Here is a 22,490-nt window from a genome sequence, read left to right as displayed (position 1 = left end):
TCTCCCTCTCTCTTCCTGTCTCTCTAAAATTAATTTAAAAAAAACTTTTTTTTAAGTTTGAGGATAAAAATATATTTCTTTGTTTAGCACAAACATCCAGGAAATTTCTCCGTTGCCTCTACTGCTCCCCCACAGTGCTATAGAAGCAAAGAACCGCTTTCCTTGAACCCCAAAGCTGGGAGATCATCTTGGTGACTCAGCTTATGTCACATTAGAATTCTAGTGACCTTCTAATTGTATTTTGTTATCTCAGCATTAATATCTAACGTCGCCTCTTGGAGGCTGACAATTTGGATTAGAAATACACTGCATTTCAACATGTATTATTACCATTATTTCATTTATGTCCATTGGTTCACCATCAAAACTATGATTCTACTTACTGTGCATTTTCTCAACCTACTGAACAAAACCATAGTGCTCACTATCAAGTGAACAGTGTACAATACCATTCTGAACTTTGCGGGACCCCGTTCGTACTTAACATCACAGTGACAAACGTAATCAACACATTTTTCAGAGAGATAAACCGCTTTGGGGAAAAACAGAGAGAAGAGATCCTAGAATCTAACCTTTTTGGGGTTGACGCTCAGCGCCTGTTAAAATACAATGCAACACAATACAATACAACGTAGTCAATTAATTCAAATATCGAAATAACAGAAACGTGAGCTGCCTTGAATTCATGGCTCTTGCAAGATGGGAACAGCAATTACCTGAACACTATTCAGGAGACAGATGTGTGAAGGGAGTCGACTGTGAATCCAAAGGAAACCACTTAGTCTTTCTTTCCTCACCGGAACCAAGTAAGAGCGTGACTATGACAACCTCCAGGGCTCTGTAGGGTATCAAGTGCCAAGGAGCATCCAGTTTATTTGGAATCACGGCGTAACCTGAACATCACTGTGCATGCGGCGACCATCTCATTACTGTTTCATTCACAGCAAAAACTCACAACTGTAGAGAAAGGCGGTACCTCACCTCGGTGAGTTTCATTATATAAAACTCCAAATTATCTTTTTCAAATGTGAATCGTCTCGGGGAGATTCCTTTAAAACACGATGAGGTATCTCTTGGTCTTCTTAAACGAGGTCTATTCAATACATATTTCATGTTGCTGATGACTGAGAATCAAAGGACCAGACAGAAGCAGAATCCCGGGATCAGGAGCCCACGGGGCACAGAGCTACGTGCAGAGGACCGGGGGAAGGGGGGCTCCCACTACTTGACCTGCATGTCATATTTCTGTGCGCAGACTTTTATTCTCTATTGCTGCCCCTGAGATTCCCTTTGATGTCACCCTCCCCTCAAGTTTGCTCAAACAGAAGAAGCAGGGAGCTTGTTGGACTGGTTCACAGAAAGGGTTCACATAGCCTAGGAGTGCGAGGCTGAGGGGCTCCCTCACAATCACAGTACCTATGGAGGTTACCAGAAAACTCTCTCCTGTTCTTTCTCAACTACACTGTAGGGAATCGGACTGTTGGAAATTCGATACATTATCCTTTAGACAGAGAAACTGAGCTGAAAGACAGTGACATCATATTCACTTAAGTGGAAATTTCTGTCTAAATAGATGGTAATTATGGCTTGTTTTTCCGCGTAAATGGCTAGAGAAACAACGTAAGAGTTAGAAAACGCCAGTAAGAGTTGAATTTTATAGCTTCATAGATGTTTGCACGTAACTGCCAAAATAGCAATGCAACGTGGCAAGAAATTTACATATAGTAGTTTTATATAAACTTTATGCAAGGCAATGACAAGCTCATGACAAACCCAACTGAACTCAACATATTCTAAGACTGTCCAGATTCATACTGACGTACTTAGAATTTTTCCGATGGTGTGTGTATGTGCTCATACTAGAGATTTCTCTGCCCCAAATTCAAATGTCTTTAAATACACACAGCATCCACCTGAGTGCTTAGAACATTTATCACATTTAAATGTTTACAAACATTTACAACCAAATCTCTAAGAAAATGTTTCTGCCTGATGAAAATGTATATATATGTATATATGTATATGTGTATATATATGTATGTGTGTGTGTGTGTGTGTGTGTATGCATACTGCTCACTCACTGGGCTGCAACTCCTTTGTATGTGAATATGTAATTAGCCACATAATAAATATCTCTATAAAATTTCCAAGAAAGCTCTTAATTCAAATGCACCATGGTCCCTGTTCGGAGCTGACTAACCTCTCTGTTCGCGAAGGGCCCAGATGACACGCACGGGCCACGCGGTGCCGGTGAAATGAGCCGGGATGCCGGCTGAAGATTTCCTGGTCTTGTCAATGTCAATGAAAGGGCTTCTCGCGAACGAGGCCTTCTCATTGCTAACAAAGCTGCCATAGTATTTATGGATTAATTTATGAGATTTGCAAAACTGAATGCTAAACTCAAAAATACCCCACCAGGGAGCCCGGCCGGTGTGGCTTAGTGGTTGAGTATTGCCCCATGCACCAAGAGGTCGCCGGTTCCATTCCCGGTCAGGGCTCATGCTCAGGTTGTGGGTCAAATCCCCAGTAGGGGGCGTGCAGGAGGCGGCCAATCAATGTTCTCTCTCATCGATGTTTCTGTCTCTTTCTCCCTCTCCCTTTCTCTCTCTCTAAAAAAAAAAAAATCAACAAAGAAAAAAAAAAAAACTCTTAGAAGAAGACATAGGTTTATATCTTTAAAACACACACACACACACCACCAGGGTGGTGGTTTATGACAGCTTTCTCAACCTCAACACTACTGATATTTTAGGCCAAATGATTCTTTGTTGGGGAGGAAGGGGTGGGGGCTGCCCTCTGAATGGTTGAATATTTACCTGCCTCCCTGATGTGACCATCGACATGTCTCTAGACACTGCCAAATGTTCCCTGTGAGGCAAAGTTGCTCCCGGGAGGGGGCACTGGTTAGGGCTGATGAAAAACATCTTTTCCTTCCTAAATGGATTATTCATTATTGAGAATGAGGGTATTAAAAACTCCTTGTCTTGGCCTATGCAGCATTTTTCCACACCGCACCACACACAGAATTCAACAAGAAGGACTCCTCTATCGACTAAGCTTGTCCCCAAGCACAGTGTCCGTCCCTTGGGGCAATAGCCGGCCATCTTCACAGTGTGCGGCCTGGGCGGGAGCCACACTTGACTTAACGCTCTGCTGCCGCCATCTTGAAATTCAAGATAAAGTCAACGATGAGTTTTGCTTTTTCATTTGTCACTGGACACCATCCGTTAGGTAGCCTGTTCTGTAATAACTTTCCAATCAACATTCATGAGATGCACCGATGAAATCTATGTTGTAAGATCCCATTGGGCTAAGAAAAAAAAATCAGGTTGGAAAAAAGGCGGGGGGGGGGGGGGCTAGTCTATATCAATAAGTTGGATTAGTCTAGTAAATAAAAACCAGGGTTTGGAATCCAGTGGATCTGAATTTAAATTTCATCGTCACAGCCTTTCTCGCTTTGGGATCTCAGGCAAGTTATTCGACTCCTCGAACCTTCCATTTTCTCCAATGTAAAATGGTTTCAGAGGTGATTCTCAACTATAGGGCTGCTTTGAAGAATAATTGGAGATAACAATGAACACGGGGCTGTCGCTCCATCAGTATGATGATGTTGCCAAAATCCATTCTGGATGGGGATGAGAAATAGAACTCAGTTTCAAAAGCTTCACCATACAGTTCTAGAGGTGTGTTTCCAAAGTTCGAGGGCTAGTTCTTTAGACTGAGTCATACCTGTCCAATATTTTCCAATCACGATTCATAAATAAAGTCTCCAATCATCCGGTCAGTGTGGCTCAGGGGTTGAGCATTGACTCATGCAGCAGGAAGTTGCTGGTTTGATTCCCGGTCAGGGCGCATGCCCAGGTTGTGGGCCTGATCCCCAGTGGAGAACATGCAGGAGGAAGCCGAATGATGTTCTCTCTCATCGATGTTTCTATCTCTCTCTCCCTCTCCCTCCCTCCCTCTCTCACTCTCTCCCTCCCTCCCTCTCTATCAATTAAGAAAAAAAAAAAGTCTCTAATGAAAAATTTAAATATGTGGCCAGGGACTTCAAACCTGGCCCTGATTTGCCGCACCCAGGTGTCCAGGAAAAACATCAGAGCGGGGCTGCCTGTGCTTGGCTGCTGAGTTGAGGGTGCAAGTGTGCGAGCTGACACATTTCACGCATTCAAGATGTAAATGTCATCCTTCAAGCCGAAAGCCAGGGGGTTAATTCCCAGAGCATCCTGATCGACAGGTGCAGGTGCTCACCTGTGTTCATGTTTGTTTACGTGCATCCGTCGCGGGGGCGCACCGATAACACAGGTGTCTGCCACCGCGCCACACAGCACTCCCTGTAGCCGGCAAACATCGCAGATCCGTAGTCAGGTTGCACGCGGCACTGCCAATTTTTTCAATTAGACCCATTATTGATTTGATGAAAAAGCAAATTAAACATACCATGGTGGTATGTAAATCGGTTAGAGAGAGCATAAGGTTCTGGTGGAAAGTGTCAAAGGCAGGAGCTGTGTACCTTTCCACAGCTGTAACTCATAGGGTTCTTGCCAGTCGCTGCTACGGACGGGGCTCCTTGAGGTCCGCTGGCTGGCTGGCCAGACCAGCCCCTGGAAATGCCGGAGCCGTGTTTGAAAAAGTCACAACCGTTTTTGCAGAAGGGAAAAACATCCCGGAAATCTAACTTCAAGTGGATGCTGAGATAGGAGCGGGCACAGAAGCCACGTACAATGGTTTTCCTGAAGGGAGGGTGTATTTGGTCTGCCCACACGTCTGGCCTGTAGTACACACGAGGCATCTGAGAAACCCATTACCCTGCTTCCAAACGTTGTCTTCACCTCCACGGCAAGCTACTGCAGGTTTGCAATGTCTAGATTTGAAAGCTCCCGGCCAGTCATAATCAGAGTCTAATCCAACTTCTAGGTTGTAGTTTCTTAAAATGTGAAAGATTGTGCGTCATTCTCCAAAGAATGATATTCTTCAGTCCTGCTAACAGTGGGAATGATATATTGAAATGGTCCAGTTTAACCTTCACTATTGGTTTCATTAACCGAAGGAAGTTAATGTTGAACTCAAACTTCACCTTGCTATTGCCCATACCTTTATCCTCATTGGATTCCCACCCAAGAAGCCTTCCCTGACCCCAAAGTTAGAGTCCCCACCACTATGCACCCCTGGTACACTCCACTACCCCATCAGTGTACTTAGAACATTGTTACAACTGCCTCTTGGCTCACCTGTCCCCACTCGACCCTACCTTATAATGACGGTGCCATTACATCTTTCCTGGGTCCTTTTGCATCCCGCTGCCAAGCAGAGTGATTCGAGATGCCAACATATTTAAAATAAATAAGTAATGCAGTCGAAAATCCAACTCTGACAACTTTAAGTAAGTTATTTTTCATTAAATAATAGTCCAAAGAATTTGCTTTCCGCCCGACTTACTTTTCCCTCGTTGGCCAAAGGATTGGCACTGCCACAGGCTAAGCTCTGAGTTCAACCGTAAAGAATATGATCAGTCTGTCAAGACAAACTGGAACCAGCCACCGAAGACTGGAAATGCCACCAAAATAAGGAGCAGGTGCACTAAGATCATGGAAATATGTTCTTCACGTGCTGTTTAGCAACGCACACTGAAGAGAGCAAAGAGCTTTTGCAGAAAGGGAAGGAGCCAGAGAGATGTCGGTAACTAGCGAGGGCAGGAGTGAAAAACAAAAACGTTGCAAATTTTAAATATCATCCTCTCAGTGGTTGAAAAGTGGGGTTTATTTCTTGTTAAAATGTTAGAACTCACAAAAAGAGAAATAGATCGACGAGGGACAAATACTGAGTTCAGGATGGTAAAGTCTGAATATCGATTGCATTGAGATCATCAAATAGAGCCAGGAGATATTGGACGGGATTCTCCATTTGTGAGAATTCTTGCGAATGAATGAATGGATCAATGAATCGATGAATCAATGAATGGGCAATTGTCACAGTTCATCAGAAGATATTGAGCTGCCAAGCAAGCAAAATTTAAAAACATTCAGATCAGCCCGACTGGTGTGGCTCAGTGGTTGAGCATCTACCCAGGCACCAAGAGGTCGCCGGTTCGATTCCCAGTCAGGGCACATGCCCAGGTTCTGGGCCCGATCCCCAGGGAGGGGCATGCAGGAGGCGGTCAGTTGATGTTTCTCTCTCTCTCTCTCTCCCCTCCCCCTCTCTAAAATCAATAAAGAAAAAGAAAAAAAAAAATGAAACATTCAGATCAGATATTCCATCCAAAACTTTCCTTTCTTGTTCTGCGAATTATACCATTTTATGCATATCAACATTTCACTGCGTGCCAACAATGAACACACGCTCCCCCGCCGCCCCCGGCCACGTGAAGACCCTGTATTTGTGCACAGAGAGCGACTTCGGTGAAAAAGAAGACACCCCCGAACAGAGCGCCACTCACAATGTGAAACTTAGACACATAAAAACGTCTGTGTTCCCTGCTCCCCTTGGGGAACCTATTCTGTCCACACAGACGAGGATGAAATCAATCATCCGAAGAGTTATTGGTTTGTTTTTGGTTTGCTTCACTTTTACATTTTGTGAGCTCCTTTTCTTTCTCATGGAACATACAGAAGATCGGAGCTGGCAGTGCCCAGTTCCTGATGGGCGGAAGTGGATCTGTGCCCCGTGTTGGCATCGGCTGCCGAAGTCCGTTCGAGTCCTTCCATCAAAGTTTGGGCCACTGGAGGGACAATGTTGGAAGTTGAAAACAAGGCAATGTCCATTTGAAGCTCGTCTGTGAACTTTGCATGAACCGCTAGGAATAATGTAGTGTGATGACAAGCCAGTTATACCTTCCACTAAATTTGCTGTCTGGAATGAACTGAAATAGTGTTTGGTTTGTGTAATTACGTCCATCTATCTTTATATTCCAGCGGCATATCGCAAATTGAAAATACTAAAAATTGACTGTTGGTTCTGATATTTAATGATTGCCGAAGACAAGACGATGATTTATTGGTTACTTACCGATGTGACACATTTGCATCTTATTAGCCGGAGATTACTATTCCTTAAAATGCGGACGAGGCCTGATCATGTCTGATGGATTGATTTGATTTGCAAATGTAATCAAACTAATAAGAGGGAAAAAATGAGCAATAATGCCTTGTTTTTCAACTGGCAATCACCTCGCTGCCAACTAAGCTGATATCCCTGACTAAGCAGCCTCGACTAGGGCCTCCTGTCGCCTCGAATAGACAAAGGACTGCTAAGAGCTTGCGGACAGGATAACAGCCAAGTAGGGGTGCAAGACGCAGGCCGCGCCTCTGAACCTGCCTGGGGGCGCGGACAGGAGCTGACAACAGAGACCCAATGCGACCCTTACAACCTCCAGCAAAGCCGGAGCCGCAATCGGTTCTATTTTCCCACGTGCATTCCGTAAATGAAGGGGCTTTTCTTAAAGGAAGGGACCCCCACTCCCTCGTGAAGGGATTCTGCTTCTGAGGTGGTTCAACCATGTCCATACGGTTCAAGTCCGAAGACCCTCTCTTTAGCCCTTGGAATAGCCCAGGGATGGGGAGCTGTGCAGCCGGAAACTGGACCCTGAGGCGTGGCTGACACTCGACTGAATCTCTCTCCAAACACATCTGCTAAAGGCTGGAGGACATGTGACAGGCGCGTGAAACCCATGATCTTGAAGGAGCAGCAAAGCCACGCTCTTGAAATCGAAATTCGGAAAGTATTTTGATAGCCGATCGATGTGGCCTCATTAATCATACGGTAATGACAGAGGTGGCCTCCTAAGAATAACTTTAGTGGACGGCCTACGCACGGTGGGCTCTCGCTATGTATTTTGTTTCGGTGCGTGAATGAATAGGTATTAGCTTGCTACAAAAATATATTCCACGTGATATTTCCATCGGGGAATTGAAGACGACGACGTGTTTAGGAAAATGTCAAACTGAATTTATAGAGCTCATTACCATATTCAGATACCTCAAATGTTATCACAGTTGATGTTTGGAAGATAACCCATCACCCATTCTCAGCCCATATAAAATTTATTCAACCATGCCAAGACACGACGGTCAGATTCAAATTAAATAATAAATAATCCCATTCTAACTATATAAAATTGCCTTTAAAGTCTGAGTTAGTTTCATGGCAAACACAGACATGTTAAAACCTCAACCCCTACTGAGTATAAATGGGTCAGATAAGTGACCAGGTGAACTGAAATCCATAAATTATCCACAAGCTAATTTTAACCAAAGGATATATACAGATCTGCCACAGATATTATTTTCAAAGACCAGTGTTTACATAGAAAGTATTTCCAGAGATGCTTCGTCCATATCATGTTGCATGTATTTGTTTTCTTTTATCCTTATGTTACCCAGACACTTAGCTCAGCAACAAGACACTCCACTGAGCATAGTTTTGGCCACTTGGGGCTGTTGGCCGTGTTGGTCAACCTTCAGCCTCAGCCAGGGATTTCTCTCCACTGCATCTTCAGATCTTTAGCATGAATTAGAAGGATGCTGAGCCAGACCTATACATACGTCATCCTTCAGGGAGGGCTCCGATCTGACACACGAGATATTACACATCCAGCCTAGATCCAAGATTAACAAAAGACGGGTTTCTTGCTTCTAATCTGTGGTATGAAATTTTTAAAAAATATACCACAATAGCCCTGGTCTATTTGGCTCAGTGGTTAGAGTGCCAACCCTTGGACCAAAGGGTCACAGGTTTGATTCCAGTCAAGGGCATGTACCTGGGTTGCAGGTTAGATCCTCAGCCCTGCTCAGGGTCATGCAGGAGGCAACCAATCAAAGTGTCTCTCTCACATCAATGTTTTCTTCTCTCTCTCTCTCTCTCTCTCCCTCCCACCCTTCTACTCTCTCTAAAAATCAGTGGAAAAATATCCTCAGGTGAGGAATAACAAAAAATAATAATAAATAATAGTAATAAAAATGGACCACAATACTGTTTTCTCTAACTTTCTCACTGCTAGCTTATCTTTAAGAAATATATTATCTGTGTAAATATATGTGCATTTGTACATAGTGTAATATCATGCGGTAAAATACAGAAAAGAGCTGAAGTTAAAATGAATTGCTAATATTTAATACCATGCATAAGAATGTACACACTTTTCTGGTAAGCTGGTAGTGACCATGATAAATGTCCATTGGTGCCCAATTGGTAATTAAAAGACCTGAGTTTTAGTCTCCACTAGCTTCTGACTTTGGGTAAGTCATTCAACTTTCCTGGTCTTAAGTGTCTTTATCCGTAGGGGAACGTTCTCGCAAAGGTATTTAACGTTTACTGAACACCTAAATCACAATGACAAAGATTGGACTGGGCACTTCCTGTACATTAGCTCATCCCATTGTCCTAGCAACCTATAAAGTAGACATCACTCCCCACCTTACACATGCACAAACTAAGTTCACGCAATACAGAAACACCACAATCTAAACCAAGGTCTCCAACGCCAAAGAGGGTACACTGCCCACTGCAACAGGTTGTCGTGCCTCTTCTGAAGATGCCAAGTTCCAGGAAATGCTCTCTAAGGTCCATTCTGGCTCAATCATCTGAGAATTTTTTGTGGGAGCAGAGGAAGGGTTCTCTCTGTGGTATTATTCCACTTATTTAAAAAGGGTGACCCAAAGCTTCCTCTAGACATGAGTCTCAATAAGCAAGCATATTGGAAACACCTCAAAAACTCGATCATAAAGCACCTCCCATCAGAATAACAGCAACAGAACGGAATCTGAAATGCCTTCAGTAATAATCCCATGTTTCTCCCCAAAAGGTGAGCCCAGGAAGACGCGCAGTTGAAACAACCTTCTGGGGTGTATTCCATTATCAGGTATACAAGATTGTTTGCAGACCCCCGCCACGTGGTTCTGCAGGGACACAGAAAACCACCAACGTAAGTACGGTGGGACTTTTTCTCCCCTAATGTGCTGAGGACATCAGGAGGAGCCAGTGTTTCCGTGAACCCCCAGCTGCTCCTTCCCCCTGTCCCCCTCCTTGGCCCAGGTCACCGTGTGCCCTGCCACAAACATGCTGACTGGCTGGGAGGGCTGGCACTTCAGGTAATTAATCCTTTCCTAATGTAGGTTAAACAGGTGTGGATGCTCCTTCCTACGGAGAGGAGGGAGCCGCTCTTCAGAGACACCCCTGCAGTTACGCTATTTAATTGGGCTCCGATGACTCTGCAGCTGGGTAGCTGGGCCAACCCAGACGCCAGCTCTCCACGGGCTTAATGCAGACCCAGCTGAAGAAACGGTCCTTTCTCCTCCTTGATTTTATAATGGAAACTGTTTCCAGTTAGACTTTCATGCGTGTTCGGGCATTGGGAAGATCATTTCCGTCCTGGAAGCAAAGCTGTGTGATCAATGGACCCCAGTGAAGTTTCGGGATTAACTAGTTGGATGGGCTAGCCAGCCAGCCCTCAGAATCACCCAGGAGTGGTCTTTATCTCCTTCACTAGATTACAATGTGCCAGTACCTTTCAGTTCATACAGTCAGCATGCTGATCTGCACCCAGAGACACCCAAGTCTAAAACGAAAGCTGAGCCCTGGCCGGTAGACCTGGGTTCAGTTCCCGCTAAGGGCGTGTACCTCGGTTGTGGTCTGTCCCCAGCCCCAGTTGGGGTTGTGTGGCTGGCGGCCACTGGATGTGTCCCTCTCACACTGATGTCTCTCTCTCTCTCCTCCCCCCTTCTCTCCCTCCTGCTCTATCTGAAGATAAATGCAAAAACATCCTCGGGTGAGGATTAAAAAATAAATAAACAAATACATGAATAAATAAATAAAAACAATAAAATGAAAACTGAGTGTCCTTTCCACTTGGAGTTTGGACACTTTGTGCATCACTCCGGACTCTTGCTGAAGGGACAGAAACAATAACCTGGTACAAGGAAAAACTGTTGATTGCTTCGGAAGGAGGGAAAAAAAAACATTCTTTTCCTGGGAAAACAGGAAATGTTCTTCCTAAGAGAAATATCAAGGTATTGTTTTTAGAAATGGAGGTGTTTTTTCTGCTTATTATACAGCACACCCTTCCTAGAGAGCTTGGTCAGGCAAGTGGCTCAGGCAGGTTAAAGAGGGTCTTCTACTGGATTCTTCGAACTGATGTTCACCCAGGAGGTCTGCAGACTGGCCCGAACTCAGAAGGAAGGGGCTGGTTTTAGGAAAACATAAGCACCTGTGGACATACCTGGGCCTGTGGCAACGTGTCACCTGGTTTGTAAAAGGCTACTGATACGGAGAGCGTGGTTGGTTCAGGACACAGATTTGCCAAAATTAAAGGAAAGCGAGTAATAACCTACATAGTTAAAGGGAGGACAGAGCCTTGACTGTGGAGACTGACGTCGCTTAATAGGAAAATCCATCCGGAACAGGAACGGGGTGAATGGACGTTACATTCCAGCTCCCCTCTGCTCTCTCGGCCCTCAGGAGCCCTCAGCAGAGGAGAGGTGACAGTCTGTCCGGCCCCAACAGCAACACCCGTCCCCCGAGACCGCTGGGCCCTCCCTGCCCCCCAGGAGCCCGCAGAGCGCTCGGGTCAGTGCTCCCCGCTGCTTCTCCCCCCAGCGCTCATCGCAGCCCTCGGCACCCTGGACACGACGGGGACTGTCGCACGGACACTTGGTCCCACAGGAAGGCAACTGGCTCCGTCACATTCAAAAAGCAAAAACAAACAAAATACCCACAGCCGAGGCCGGTGTTCTTGGGGGGAAAGTCATAGCGCAGAGCAAAGGTACACGGCTTTTCCGTACTGACGTTGGTGATCCAAATTAATTCCGATGCTCCTCTTGGCAGAAAGCTTCGTTCTTTCCAACACACAGGCACGCACACACACGCGCACACACATGTGCACGCACACATGCATGCACATTCATGTGCACACATGCACACGTGCACACATGCATGCACACCCATGCACACACGTGCGCAGTGCACGCATACGTGCACGCGCGCACACAGGCACACAGCGCACACATGCATGCACACACACGCACACACACACGACAAGCCCCAGCACTTTTAAGTCCACCATTCCATTTTGTGGGAGATGACTTGAATATTTATTTTTCCCAAGTAATTAGGTTACTTCCCCGGTTTCATGAACTCATTTTGATGTATACAATCCGGCGCGAGGCAGTTATTTTTATCTACGAAAATATGAATTGTACCAGAAATTCGCAGTTCCGCTGAGTAATACTTACACCCCTCTTGCAAAAAGAAAACTCAGCAGTTACCGTGTTTCGTTGTTTTTGTTTTCTTGTGTGTGTGTGAAGAAATCACTTCCCTGTGTGTGTTTCAATAGCGCTTGTCAGTTGCTCTGGATTCTCCAGAAAACTGTGTCTGATGCCTGAAGACTCCAGCTGCCATGCGATTTATATCTCTTTCCTCTGCTCTTTGTTTTTCAGCCATTTTCCCTGAATGTCAAAGTCAATTTAGTGCATTTCACTTTGCTGAATAAATCAGAGGCGAAATCCTTGCTAAAAGTGAAAATTTGATTTGCTAAAAGGAGCTTAGGGCAACTATTAATCAATATATCCAGAGTGTCAAAACCAAGGCCAGGAGAGACACGCATTCATTTGGAGATTGGCTGAGGCAGATAAAGGGGGACATGGGGGTAACCGTGTTACCAGCCCACAGGAGGGAGGTGGGATCGGGGTTGAAGACAGGGTCAAGGGGGAGCAAAGTGAGAAGCAAAACATGTTGGAATCACTCTGCTCTGTCCTCCCTCCGATTCTTTCGGGGGGAGGGATTTAATTAAGCACTGAAGCGTCTACGGGTGATACCAATCATACCAGCTTTTCATATAATACTTTTTCTCACAAGACACAAAAGCCTTTCTCTCTCTCTCATCAAGTAGGCTTGGGAAGAACCTAGAAGTCGGAGGTGACAAACAGCTCCCTTTACAAACAGAACTCCAGAACAGGACATGAATGGGCCAGGTCTAGATAAGTTGCCAATATTTTGATAAGCCTCCGCTAGACCCAGGCTATTTCTGGCTTCTGAAAGATTTTGATACATAGTAAACTGAATGACTGACCTTATCATTCCCAGGAGCTTAGCGATTACCAAGATCCTGCTGAAAATGATACCATTTTAAAACACAGTACGTAGACATCTGCAACACTCGGGGATGTAACGTATTTTCAAAAGTACCAGGCAACCTTTCTCTGTATAAGTCGGCTCCAAAGCGATGACCTTGTTATTTATAAGGCGGTTCCTTCAATGAAAAATGTCAATGGCTCCCCATTGCCTTCAGTATAAATGTTATTTCCTTGGCAGGAAATTTGGGATTTTTCACAATGGGGCCTCTGCCTATGCCTCCGGGCTCATGGCATCCTGCCCCGCATCCTGTCCCGTCCCTTCTATCCGTCCACGTGACTCTGTGTGAGAGAACTATCACAGCCCTCATCCCGGGGCCATAGTTGTCACTCCGTCTTTCTGAATCACCTACTACGCTGTGAGGATCTTACAGGCAGAACCTGTGCTTCATCTGTGTGTGCCCCTCTCGGGCACAGAGTCTGAGAGCCCACTGGGTGCCTGTGATAGGGAGGGAGGGAGGAACTGAGGAAGGAAGGGAGGGAGGGAGGGAGGGAGGGAGGGAGGGAGGGAGGGAGGGAGGAAGAGAGGAAGGGAGGAAGGGAGGAAGGGAGGAAGGAAGAAAGGAAGGGAGGGAGGGGGGAGAGCAGGAGGAAGGAAGGAAGGAAGGAACTGAGGGAGGAAGGAAGGAAGAAAGGGAGGGAGGGAGACAGGGAGGGAGGGAGGAAAGAAGGAAGGAAGGAGGGAGGGAGGGAGGGAGGGAGGGAGGGGAGGGAGAGAGGGAGAAGCTTATTCCAGGCTAAGTGGCGGGGCTGAGGTCTGTGACATCTGGCTTGGTGGCGAGCACTCAGCTCACTTCTGCCCAGTTTGCCCAGAATTCTCAACCAAATCCCATGACCCGTGAATCTCAAGAGTCAGGGAGGGGACGCATCCAGCTGCAGCCACCTGTCACAGAGGGCTTCTCCAGCCCCTCCAACGAGGGACAAAGCAGAGACCACCTCATTTGGTTAAAGTCTGTGGTCAGCGCCTCTGGGGTAGGCTCTCCTCCCAACACCTGGGCGTTCCGAGTTGACGATGGGTCGCACATTTCCCTTCTTGTCCCTCTTCCTCTCCTTGAACCCTTCCTTTAGTAACTGCATAGACGCAGGTTTAGATGGGACCAGCATGCTCCATCCACGCAGACCCCTTAGGAAAGGAAGTCAGTAATGCAGCACAGACGACAGAACCAGGGGTGGGGGAGGGGAGGGGAGGAAGACACAGTGAAGCTGCCCACACAAAGTCACCTAGTGGAAGGTCCTGTGGGTTCGAGCGACAGTCCTAACAATGTGAGTCAAACTTCCTGACCCTCCAGCTGGCTCATGCATCACGGAGGACAGGAGGAACAAAACCCGCTACGGAGTACCCACAGGACACCAAACGAAAGCGTGCGCGGTGCTTCGTGAGCCACGGAGACACAGGTGCGTGACTCGGGGTGAAGATCGCGCCCCATGTCTTGTGCACCTTCCGCAGTACGGGACTGTGCTGGGCACCTGGAGACAGTCAGCTGCATGACTGCATGCTTCCTCCTGATCAGAGCTACACAAGGGCCTGGCTGTGTACGGAGGGCAGTGGATGTAGGGATGGATGTGGGGAGACCTGGTCATGGAGCAGCAGGAATGGGGAGCAGCAGTCACAAGAGCACAGGTAACTCAGCCAGGTGACCGCCGGTGACTCCGATCACACGAACATGTCACCGAGCGGTAAAGACAGATCCCTGTCAGCATCTTGAACGGCAGCATTTCGGTGTCTCTTGAAGCTGGGTGGGTGTCTAAGCAACCGAAAAACTTGTTATTGAAATTTGTCAACGTCTTTTTGTTTCTGGCAAGTTATCTGTGGAGCATGAATTAGTCCTCAGGAGATACTTGAGATTCTTCGTTTCACAACGTATTTCCTAACGTACTCATTTCTATTTGTGTTTCACAGCTGTAGGAGCAGAAACCTATGAGCATTCAGTTATTCTAGGTTTGGTCGAGAAGGATGGACTGAATCACTTGGGACAGGACGACAGCAATGTCCATCCATGCTCCTCTCGGGGAATGAACTGACCCCCTTTCTAGTACAACCAATATTTATTCTGAATTTTTTTGGATCATTTGGTTTTAATTGCAACCCAATGACAATCTTCTTGCAGCATCTTAGAAACTAAAACGAACACTGAGTATTTTTACGTCTAGAACATGCTTTATAACTCGCAAATCATTACACGCATGTGTATGACTTACGTGTCTATTTTTCCCCTCATTTGATTTTTATAACATAACTAATGGCTACAGCAATTAAGTAATGCACAAAAGAAAAAATGACTCCTCTCATGCAACTGAGTTTTTCTGATTTTACTTGCAGAATCACTCTACCCTTACACACCACAGCTGAGGTCTATGACTACCAGATCCATGAAATGTAACCTCCACGTACTGGATCATTGAATATACTTATAACTTATAATAGCATTGGTGTTATTAAGTTCTAGGGCTGTGATCTTAAATGTGTATTTTTTTCCACTTCTCGAAAAGACTCCACTACGTCCTGGTTCGGAAACCATGAAGCCGTAGGCGCCAAAGAGAACTTGGTCCCGAGGACAGAAGCTGTTGTCCGTTCATGTCCACAGCAAAGTAGAAATTACACCCCCATGTCAACGCCACTACGCCGTGCTGATTAACAGTTCTGCGCCGTGCATTTTTTAAATCAACAAATCAACAAATCAATAAAAAATGTATCAAGTGCCAATGATACAACCCCAAGCAGAGTATCTGGTGCTCTTTATGAATACTCTGAGTCAGCGATGCCCCGTTTCCTACACCGCAAACCGTAACACACTTACACACATGGAAGCAGGCTTTGTGTTACAAATAGCACTGGAATCTCACGGGGATTCTCTCCACCACACTTTCTTGTGCTTTTGCACATATCATAATCACTCAGTGTGCTACCAGTTTAAGATATATAGTGAGAATTAAAAAACAACAAAAACAGATCTTCCACAATTTTGGTTGGAGGATGATTCAATCTTAATAATTGGTCTCTACATAGAATGCCTTAGCCCTGGCAGATTTAGCTCAGTGATTAGAGCGTCGGCCCACGGACCAAAGAGTTTGAGTGTGATTCTGGTCAAGGGCACGTACTTCGGTTGCGGTTCAATCCCAGGCCCTGGTCAGGGTCATGCGGGAGGCAACCATTTGATGTGTCCCTCTCATGTTGATGTTTTTCTCTCTCTCCCTCCCTCCCTCTCTATCTGAAAATCAATGGAAAAATATCCTCAGGTGAGCATTTAAAAAAAAAAACACAATGCTTTAGAACAATAAATGTATCTTTACACAGCATTATTAGCAATAAATGTTCTAAGTTATTCTCCCACGAATTTATATCCTAACGTAGAACTAGTTCGTCCATGTTCTTGAGAGATTTCTGTCCTTTCTAGAACAGTCCGAATACTTCTGTTGGGAAAGATTTAAAAAGCCAAATCCACGAGCAATTTTTGATACATGCTTCCAGTAAAGTTTTCACAAAACACGTTTCCAATAAACGGAAACACTAGCTTCTGTAGTTCCGATTTGTTTCCAACATGAATAGCTGTACATAAAGACCGTTTTATCACATTATTTTCCTGGTGTGGCTTTTCTTTTACAGTTTTCTGTTTCCTGCTTTCACTTGGTATGAAGCAAAACTACAGGTTGTTTATTTATTTTTTTCCTGTTTGCTGTCATTACAATGACACAATTTAAAAAAATGTGACTCAAGGCCCCCAAACTTGACCAGTAGGTAATTATTTAATTTGGCATGTGAAAAAGAAACAAACCTACCCAGAAGAAAAAAAAAAAAAATGTGCCCTATTTGCAAAAGAACAAAGGTGTCTAAAATGTTCCAATGCCTCCCTCTGCTTTTCAAGTCAACTGTCCACATCCATAAATATATTTACGCTGCTTCTACAGGCTCAGCTGATATGGGTTATGCTCCTTTGAGCCCCGTCGGACGAAGGGCACTTTGCATTTCGCGCACCGAGTTCGAGGACACCGCAATATTTTAATCAACAGCAGAGAGACAATAACAGGTCTAACGGTGGGGCTGATCATCGTCTTATCACACCCCGTGAAACCTAGCTCTGATGTGGACGGGGCCTCTCTTCCTTGGCAGCCCACTCTGAAAAAAATAAGGCCCACAATGGCCAGAGAAGGAAGTGGAGTGTGCCGAGCCTCCGTATCTACATAAAAGAGATTACAGACGACAGCGCCCCGTTTTACAGCTCAATCATATTGTGTTAGCACGCGCTTATCCGAGCGCGCACGGAATTGAAAGAGAAATAAAAAGGAGTCAGCCAGATAGGAGGCAGAAAAGCGAGGCAGGAGCAATTTCTAAGGATATAAGAGGATGCTAATGGCAGGGCCCTGTCATTCTTAAAAAGGGCTATTAGGGTACCATCATCTGTTCTCGTGCCCTTACCCTCCTCCAGCTAAAGTCAAGCATTTTCTAAAGCACTTGTGTGTGTGTGTGGTTTTTTTTTCCTTGTAGATAAAGGATGGTCATGTTTCATAACAATCCCCTTTTCCATGTCTGTGATTTATGTAAGAAAGTCAACTAATTCTATTTACTGATAAAAAATAAAAAAGGCCCACTTCATATGTATTTTTTTCCTTTTTTTTTTTTTTTTGTTGAATGCGTCCCCTTTTCATGGAGCCAAAGCAAGTATACGGAATAGTACGTTCCGAGTGGTGCAGACACTACCGATCTTATCTTAGATGTTACACTTGATTTTTTAAAAGTGTGTGTGTATGGCCCTGGCCAGGGGGCTCAGTTGGTTGAGTGTGATCCTGTCACCGAAACGTCACCTGTTCAATTGCACCTCAGGGCACATACCCAGGTGTCCGGTCTTACATCGATGTTGCTCTTTCTCTCTCCCTTCCTCTCTCTCTCAAATCAATAAAAACATGTTAAAAAGTGTGTGCATCTCCCTGTGTGTGTTTGTGATATTTCACACAATGAGAACACAGTAGGATAAAGCGAGCAAAGGCTTAAATTTGAGTATATTAAACAAAAAAAAAGGTTTGCCCGGCCGGTGTGGCTCAGTGGTGGAGCATCAACCCTGCACCAAGAAGTCGCTGGTTCAAGTCCCGGCCAGGGCACATGCCCAGGTTGTGGACCTGATCCCCAGTGAGGGGCGTGCAGGAGGCGGCCAGTCCATGTTCTCTCTCCTCGATGTTTTTATCTCTCTCCTCTTCCTCCCCCCTCTCTAAGATCGATAAAGAGACGATTTAAAGAAAGGTTTCTCTAGTGTTACAAAATAAAGAGTTCTGAAGTTAAGACTAACGCTGGTGTCATCCCAGCTCTGATCCCAGGTAGCAGGTCTGGGTTACGTGATCAGCAACTCATTTTACTTCCGTCGAGGCAGAAATGTGACTGTAACCTGCATATTCCCTCTGCCATCACCCCTCCCACTCTGCACTGCTGCTGCCCCCCGCGATCGGAACCCAGGTCTACCAGCACTCTGGAGAGCGGAGCATCCTTCTAACCCAAAGCGCCCCGTGGCACCCCTATTGCTAAAAAGGTAAAAAGCATTCCAGTTAATTCTTGTTCAGCTAATCCCTTTCTGAAAAGCCAAGATACTCCTTGCAATCATTGAAAGCGCCCTCGGGGTATCACAGAGAGCACAGCTGCGAGTCATCGCTCCACAGTGACCTGCGCCGGCATTTTCCATGGAGGGAGAATAACGTCAGTGCTCACCAATGCTAAGCCTCGGTTTAAGTCTGAACACATAATCGTGCAGTCATTGTTTCCAGCACTGCCACGGCTGTTACCCAGAGTTATTTAAAGTTACTGTCTTCACAAAAGTCACTCGAGTCCCCATATGGTGACAGGTTCCTTTGTAAGCTGACATTTCTACTTGATGCACAGGGGACCCACACATTCGTCGCTGACTTTCTTAGCGGAGCGCGTGGAAAAGAGGCGCTGAGCTGTATTGGTCCTCATTACGGAATGTCTGTCCCAGCTCCGAACATTGGCTTAACCACTCCCTTAAACCAGGGAGGACTTGGGGAGCATTCTCTGAAATAATGGATGGTTTGGAGTCCTAGTGACTTAGCCTTTCATGCTGTCATTATTATTATTTTTTCTTTATTCATCTCCAGAGAGAGAGGAAGGGAGAGGGAGAGAGAGACAGAAACATCGATGAGCGAAAACATCGATTGGCCGCCTCCTGCATGCCCCCCACTGGGGATCAGGCCCACAACCTGGGCATGTGCCCTGACCGGGAATCGAACCGGTGACTTCTTGGTGCAGGGTCGATGCTCAGCCACTGAGCCACCCTGGCCAAGCATCATGATGTTGTTATTAATAAGTATATCATCATTATTATTTTGAAAGAGTTCTTTCCAGTGCAACCAACCAGGGCACTAAACTATCCTGATTCGACTGCAGGAAGCAATGCTGAGGATGTGCGTTGAAGGCACCGGGTACCGTTGTGAATCTGGGCCCCTGTTTTCACCCTCTGCTCAAATCTCTGAATTAAGGGCAATAATAAGCCATCCCTGGGTTAGAACAATGGTTCTCAGCTGGGGACGGGCACATCTACCCCCAGAGGACATCTGGCAATGTCTGAAGACACTGTTGCTTGTCACAACTCAAGGGTGCTGGTGGGCAGAAGCAAAAGGTGCAGATAACATCCTACCAATAACAGGACAGTCGTCACAACAGAGGACGATCTGGTTCCACATGTGAATCGTGTCAAGGCTGAGAAACTGAGTTGCTCAGAATAAAGAATAATGATATGTTAGTCCAGCTGGTGTGCTCAGTGGTTGAGCGTCGACCCATGCATCAGGAGGTCGCCGGTTCGATTCCCGGTCAGGACACATGCCCAGGTTGTGGGACAGATCCCCAGTGGAGGGCGTGCAAGAGGCGGCCAATCAATGTTCTCTCTCATCGATGTTTCTCTCTCTCTCTTCCTCTCCCTTCCTCTCTCTCTCTCTAAAAAGCAATAAAGGAAAAAAATAAAAGAATAATATATGTTAAACATATGTGTGTGTGTATAAAATGATAAAGTATACAAATATAAATGACAATATATATTGATTATCTAAAAACGTATCTCTGGAGATTTCAACCAATGTTACTTTTGTTTCTTTTGGCTCTAAAACCCTTCATAGCACTTTCCTTCCAGATAAGTTTATATTTATTGTTCAAGCAAATCCTAAGTGTTCTCACTGCCAACATTCTTAGTGTTGTGGGGCATATTCTTCTTTCTTTCTTTTTCTTGAGTCGCACATGTGATTACAATCCCAATGCAATGTCAGCCACTCCTATGACCCAGGTCTCATACTCTTTGTACGTGCAGTGACCCTCGTCTAGGTATCATCTGAAGAACACACTCAAGCTCACCTATGTAACTAGTTTTGACTTAATTTGGGGTGCTTTATTAGCAAACAGTGTAAGACAAAGTAGCTGGTATAATACAGAGTGATGTTTAAATTAGTTTACAATTTGCTTGGCCTCATCTAGAACAGCAGCGAACAAAGCCATTCAGAAATGTCAGCTGTGTTTCTAACCACTGTAACAAATTGTCGCCTGAACGCCGCACACCTAATGACTTCAAATTAGCTTCACTGCGATACTGCCTGACAGTTCGTTACGACTGTTAGCAACATAGCGGGCGTATCATGACCAATAAATTGGTTTCAGTGTGGGCTGGGGAAGGGACTTCCATCAATTTCATTAAAGAAATTACTGTAGCATTCAAAGCATAAAGACAAACTAGTTTAAGGAGACAGAAATAAGTTAACTGTACCAGAAAAATATTGCCCATCCTTCAAGAATCGTCTTATAAACTATTTGAAGATCAAGATGCAAGCCAACAAAAAATAATAATTCTAGACTACTCAGCATCTCACAACATGTGATTAGACATAGGTTTGATATTATAGGATCGGTCAGGAAAGGGAAAGCAATAGGCAATTTTTAAATGCTACGTTTAAGTTACCACATGAGAAAATTTCTGATGTCAATTTAACATTTCCAAATTTCTGTATAAATCCACGGTAAACATCTAATTGTAAACCAAGCATAGCTTATGAATAGGAACAGTATATGAATGAGTAGTATAAATGGCCACTATGAACAATAAGAAAAGTTATCCTTAAAAAAGAGAGAAAAGGTACATTAAACTACTCTTGACAGAAACATTTTTTTTAACATGAAAAGAAAAAGCAGAAGCATTTTCTTAGGAGAAAGCTCTGAATTTTAAAAAAAATACCCCCCACATTTTTTAAATTCTATTTCCTTTATCTTACATGGGCAATAGCACCTTCATATGAGAAAAAAACATAACTGACAAGAGTCCAAGTTGGCACAGACACAGAAAGGTTTACGGTTCTGTGAAGTTCAGCAAAGCGCTAACTTAAGTATGATAACAGCAAACGCAAAGGTTAAAAACGATCCTAACGAGAAAATGTAGACTTTGCCTAAATGTACATATAATACCTACGGAATTAACTGAACCTTTTCCTTATTCTTTTTCCTTTCTTTCTTTCTTTTTCTCAGAAAACGTACCTGGAATATGTTTCGCCCATCCAATGATAACCACCAGCTCTCGGTCGGCCAGGTCGCACAGTGTCGTGAGGGCTTTGATGTCACTGTCCGGGACGGTGGGGTCAGGCATGGCATAGATCTTCTCCGGTTCAGCCACCAACAAATGGGAAACAATCTTGTTATCTGCGGGATCAGACCAGAGCACTACACGGTCACTAGTAGCATCATCTTTCTTTCACAAACCTCAAAGCATGTTGTGTTTTGAAAAAAAAAAAATAATAATTCCAATCGTCTACAATAAACCCAGCATATTCTACTCGTGGTTCAATATCAGAACATGAAACGGTGCTCCGGAAGACTCCTAGCAAGACAAGCTCCCGCAGTAGCGTAACAGGGTGCATTCCTCTCTTCCTTTGCTCTGCCCGCCTGTGTGGGCATGAAGCATTGGTCCTAGAATGAAATTTTTTATAGCAAACAGATAAGAGACGTTAGAGGCTCTCCAGGTTCCCGCTTTGATTCGTAAGTGGGATTTGGGGAAGCAGATTAAATAGTACACAACAGCTTGAAAATAAAACTACACAGCAAACCACTGAAATCTAGAATATAATGTAGAAGGCTTCTTACTACGAATGCCCATCGTCCTAATAGGCATGAGCGTCGTTAATTGTCTTAATTCCTTTAAAGAAGAGTAAAGGCCAGAGCCTTCTGCCTGGGTGAATTACAGACGAAATCACACTCTCTCTGTGGGATGCATTAAACAGGAATTTCTTTTCTATCACCCTCTCCCCACATCCTCAGCCAATCTCTCAAATATAGCCAATATCGGTTTCCAGAAAAATACTCCTACTTAAATGTTACACCATGTTCCCTGTGGACTGTCTAAT

The 22,490-nt window shown here is 44.9% G+C and overlaps 1 protein-coding gene across 1 annotated transcript in view; it reads right to left on the bottom strand.

Moving 5' to 3' along the window:
• The window catches only part of ESRRG (estrogen related receptor gamma), a 208,121-nt gene that overhangs the window by 38,406 nt on the left and 147,225 nt on the right, over positions 1-22,490 (bottom strand). The window contains exon 5 of the mRNA XM_036277516.1: positions 21,628-21,789. Coding sequence (XP_036133409.1) covers positions 21,628-21,789 — 162 coding nt within the window. The remainder of the gene's footprint in view (positions 1-21,627; positions 21,790-22,490) is intronic.

This window comes from Molossus molossus, unplaced genomic scaffold (assembly GCF_014108415.1).
Source record: "Molossus molossus isolate mMolMol1 unplaced genomic scaffold, mMolMol1.p scaffold_m16_p_23, whole genome shotgun sequence".
In the NCBI taxonomy this organism is placed as follows: Eukaryota; Metazoa; Chordata; class Mammalia; order Chiroptera; family Molossidae; genus Molossus; species Molossus molossus.
This window is presented reverse-complemented; position numbering and strand designations above follow the sequence as displayed.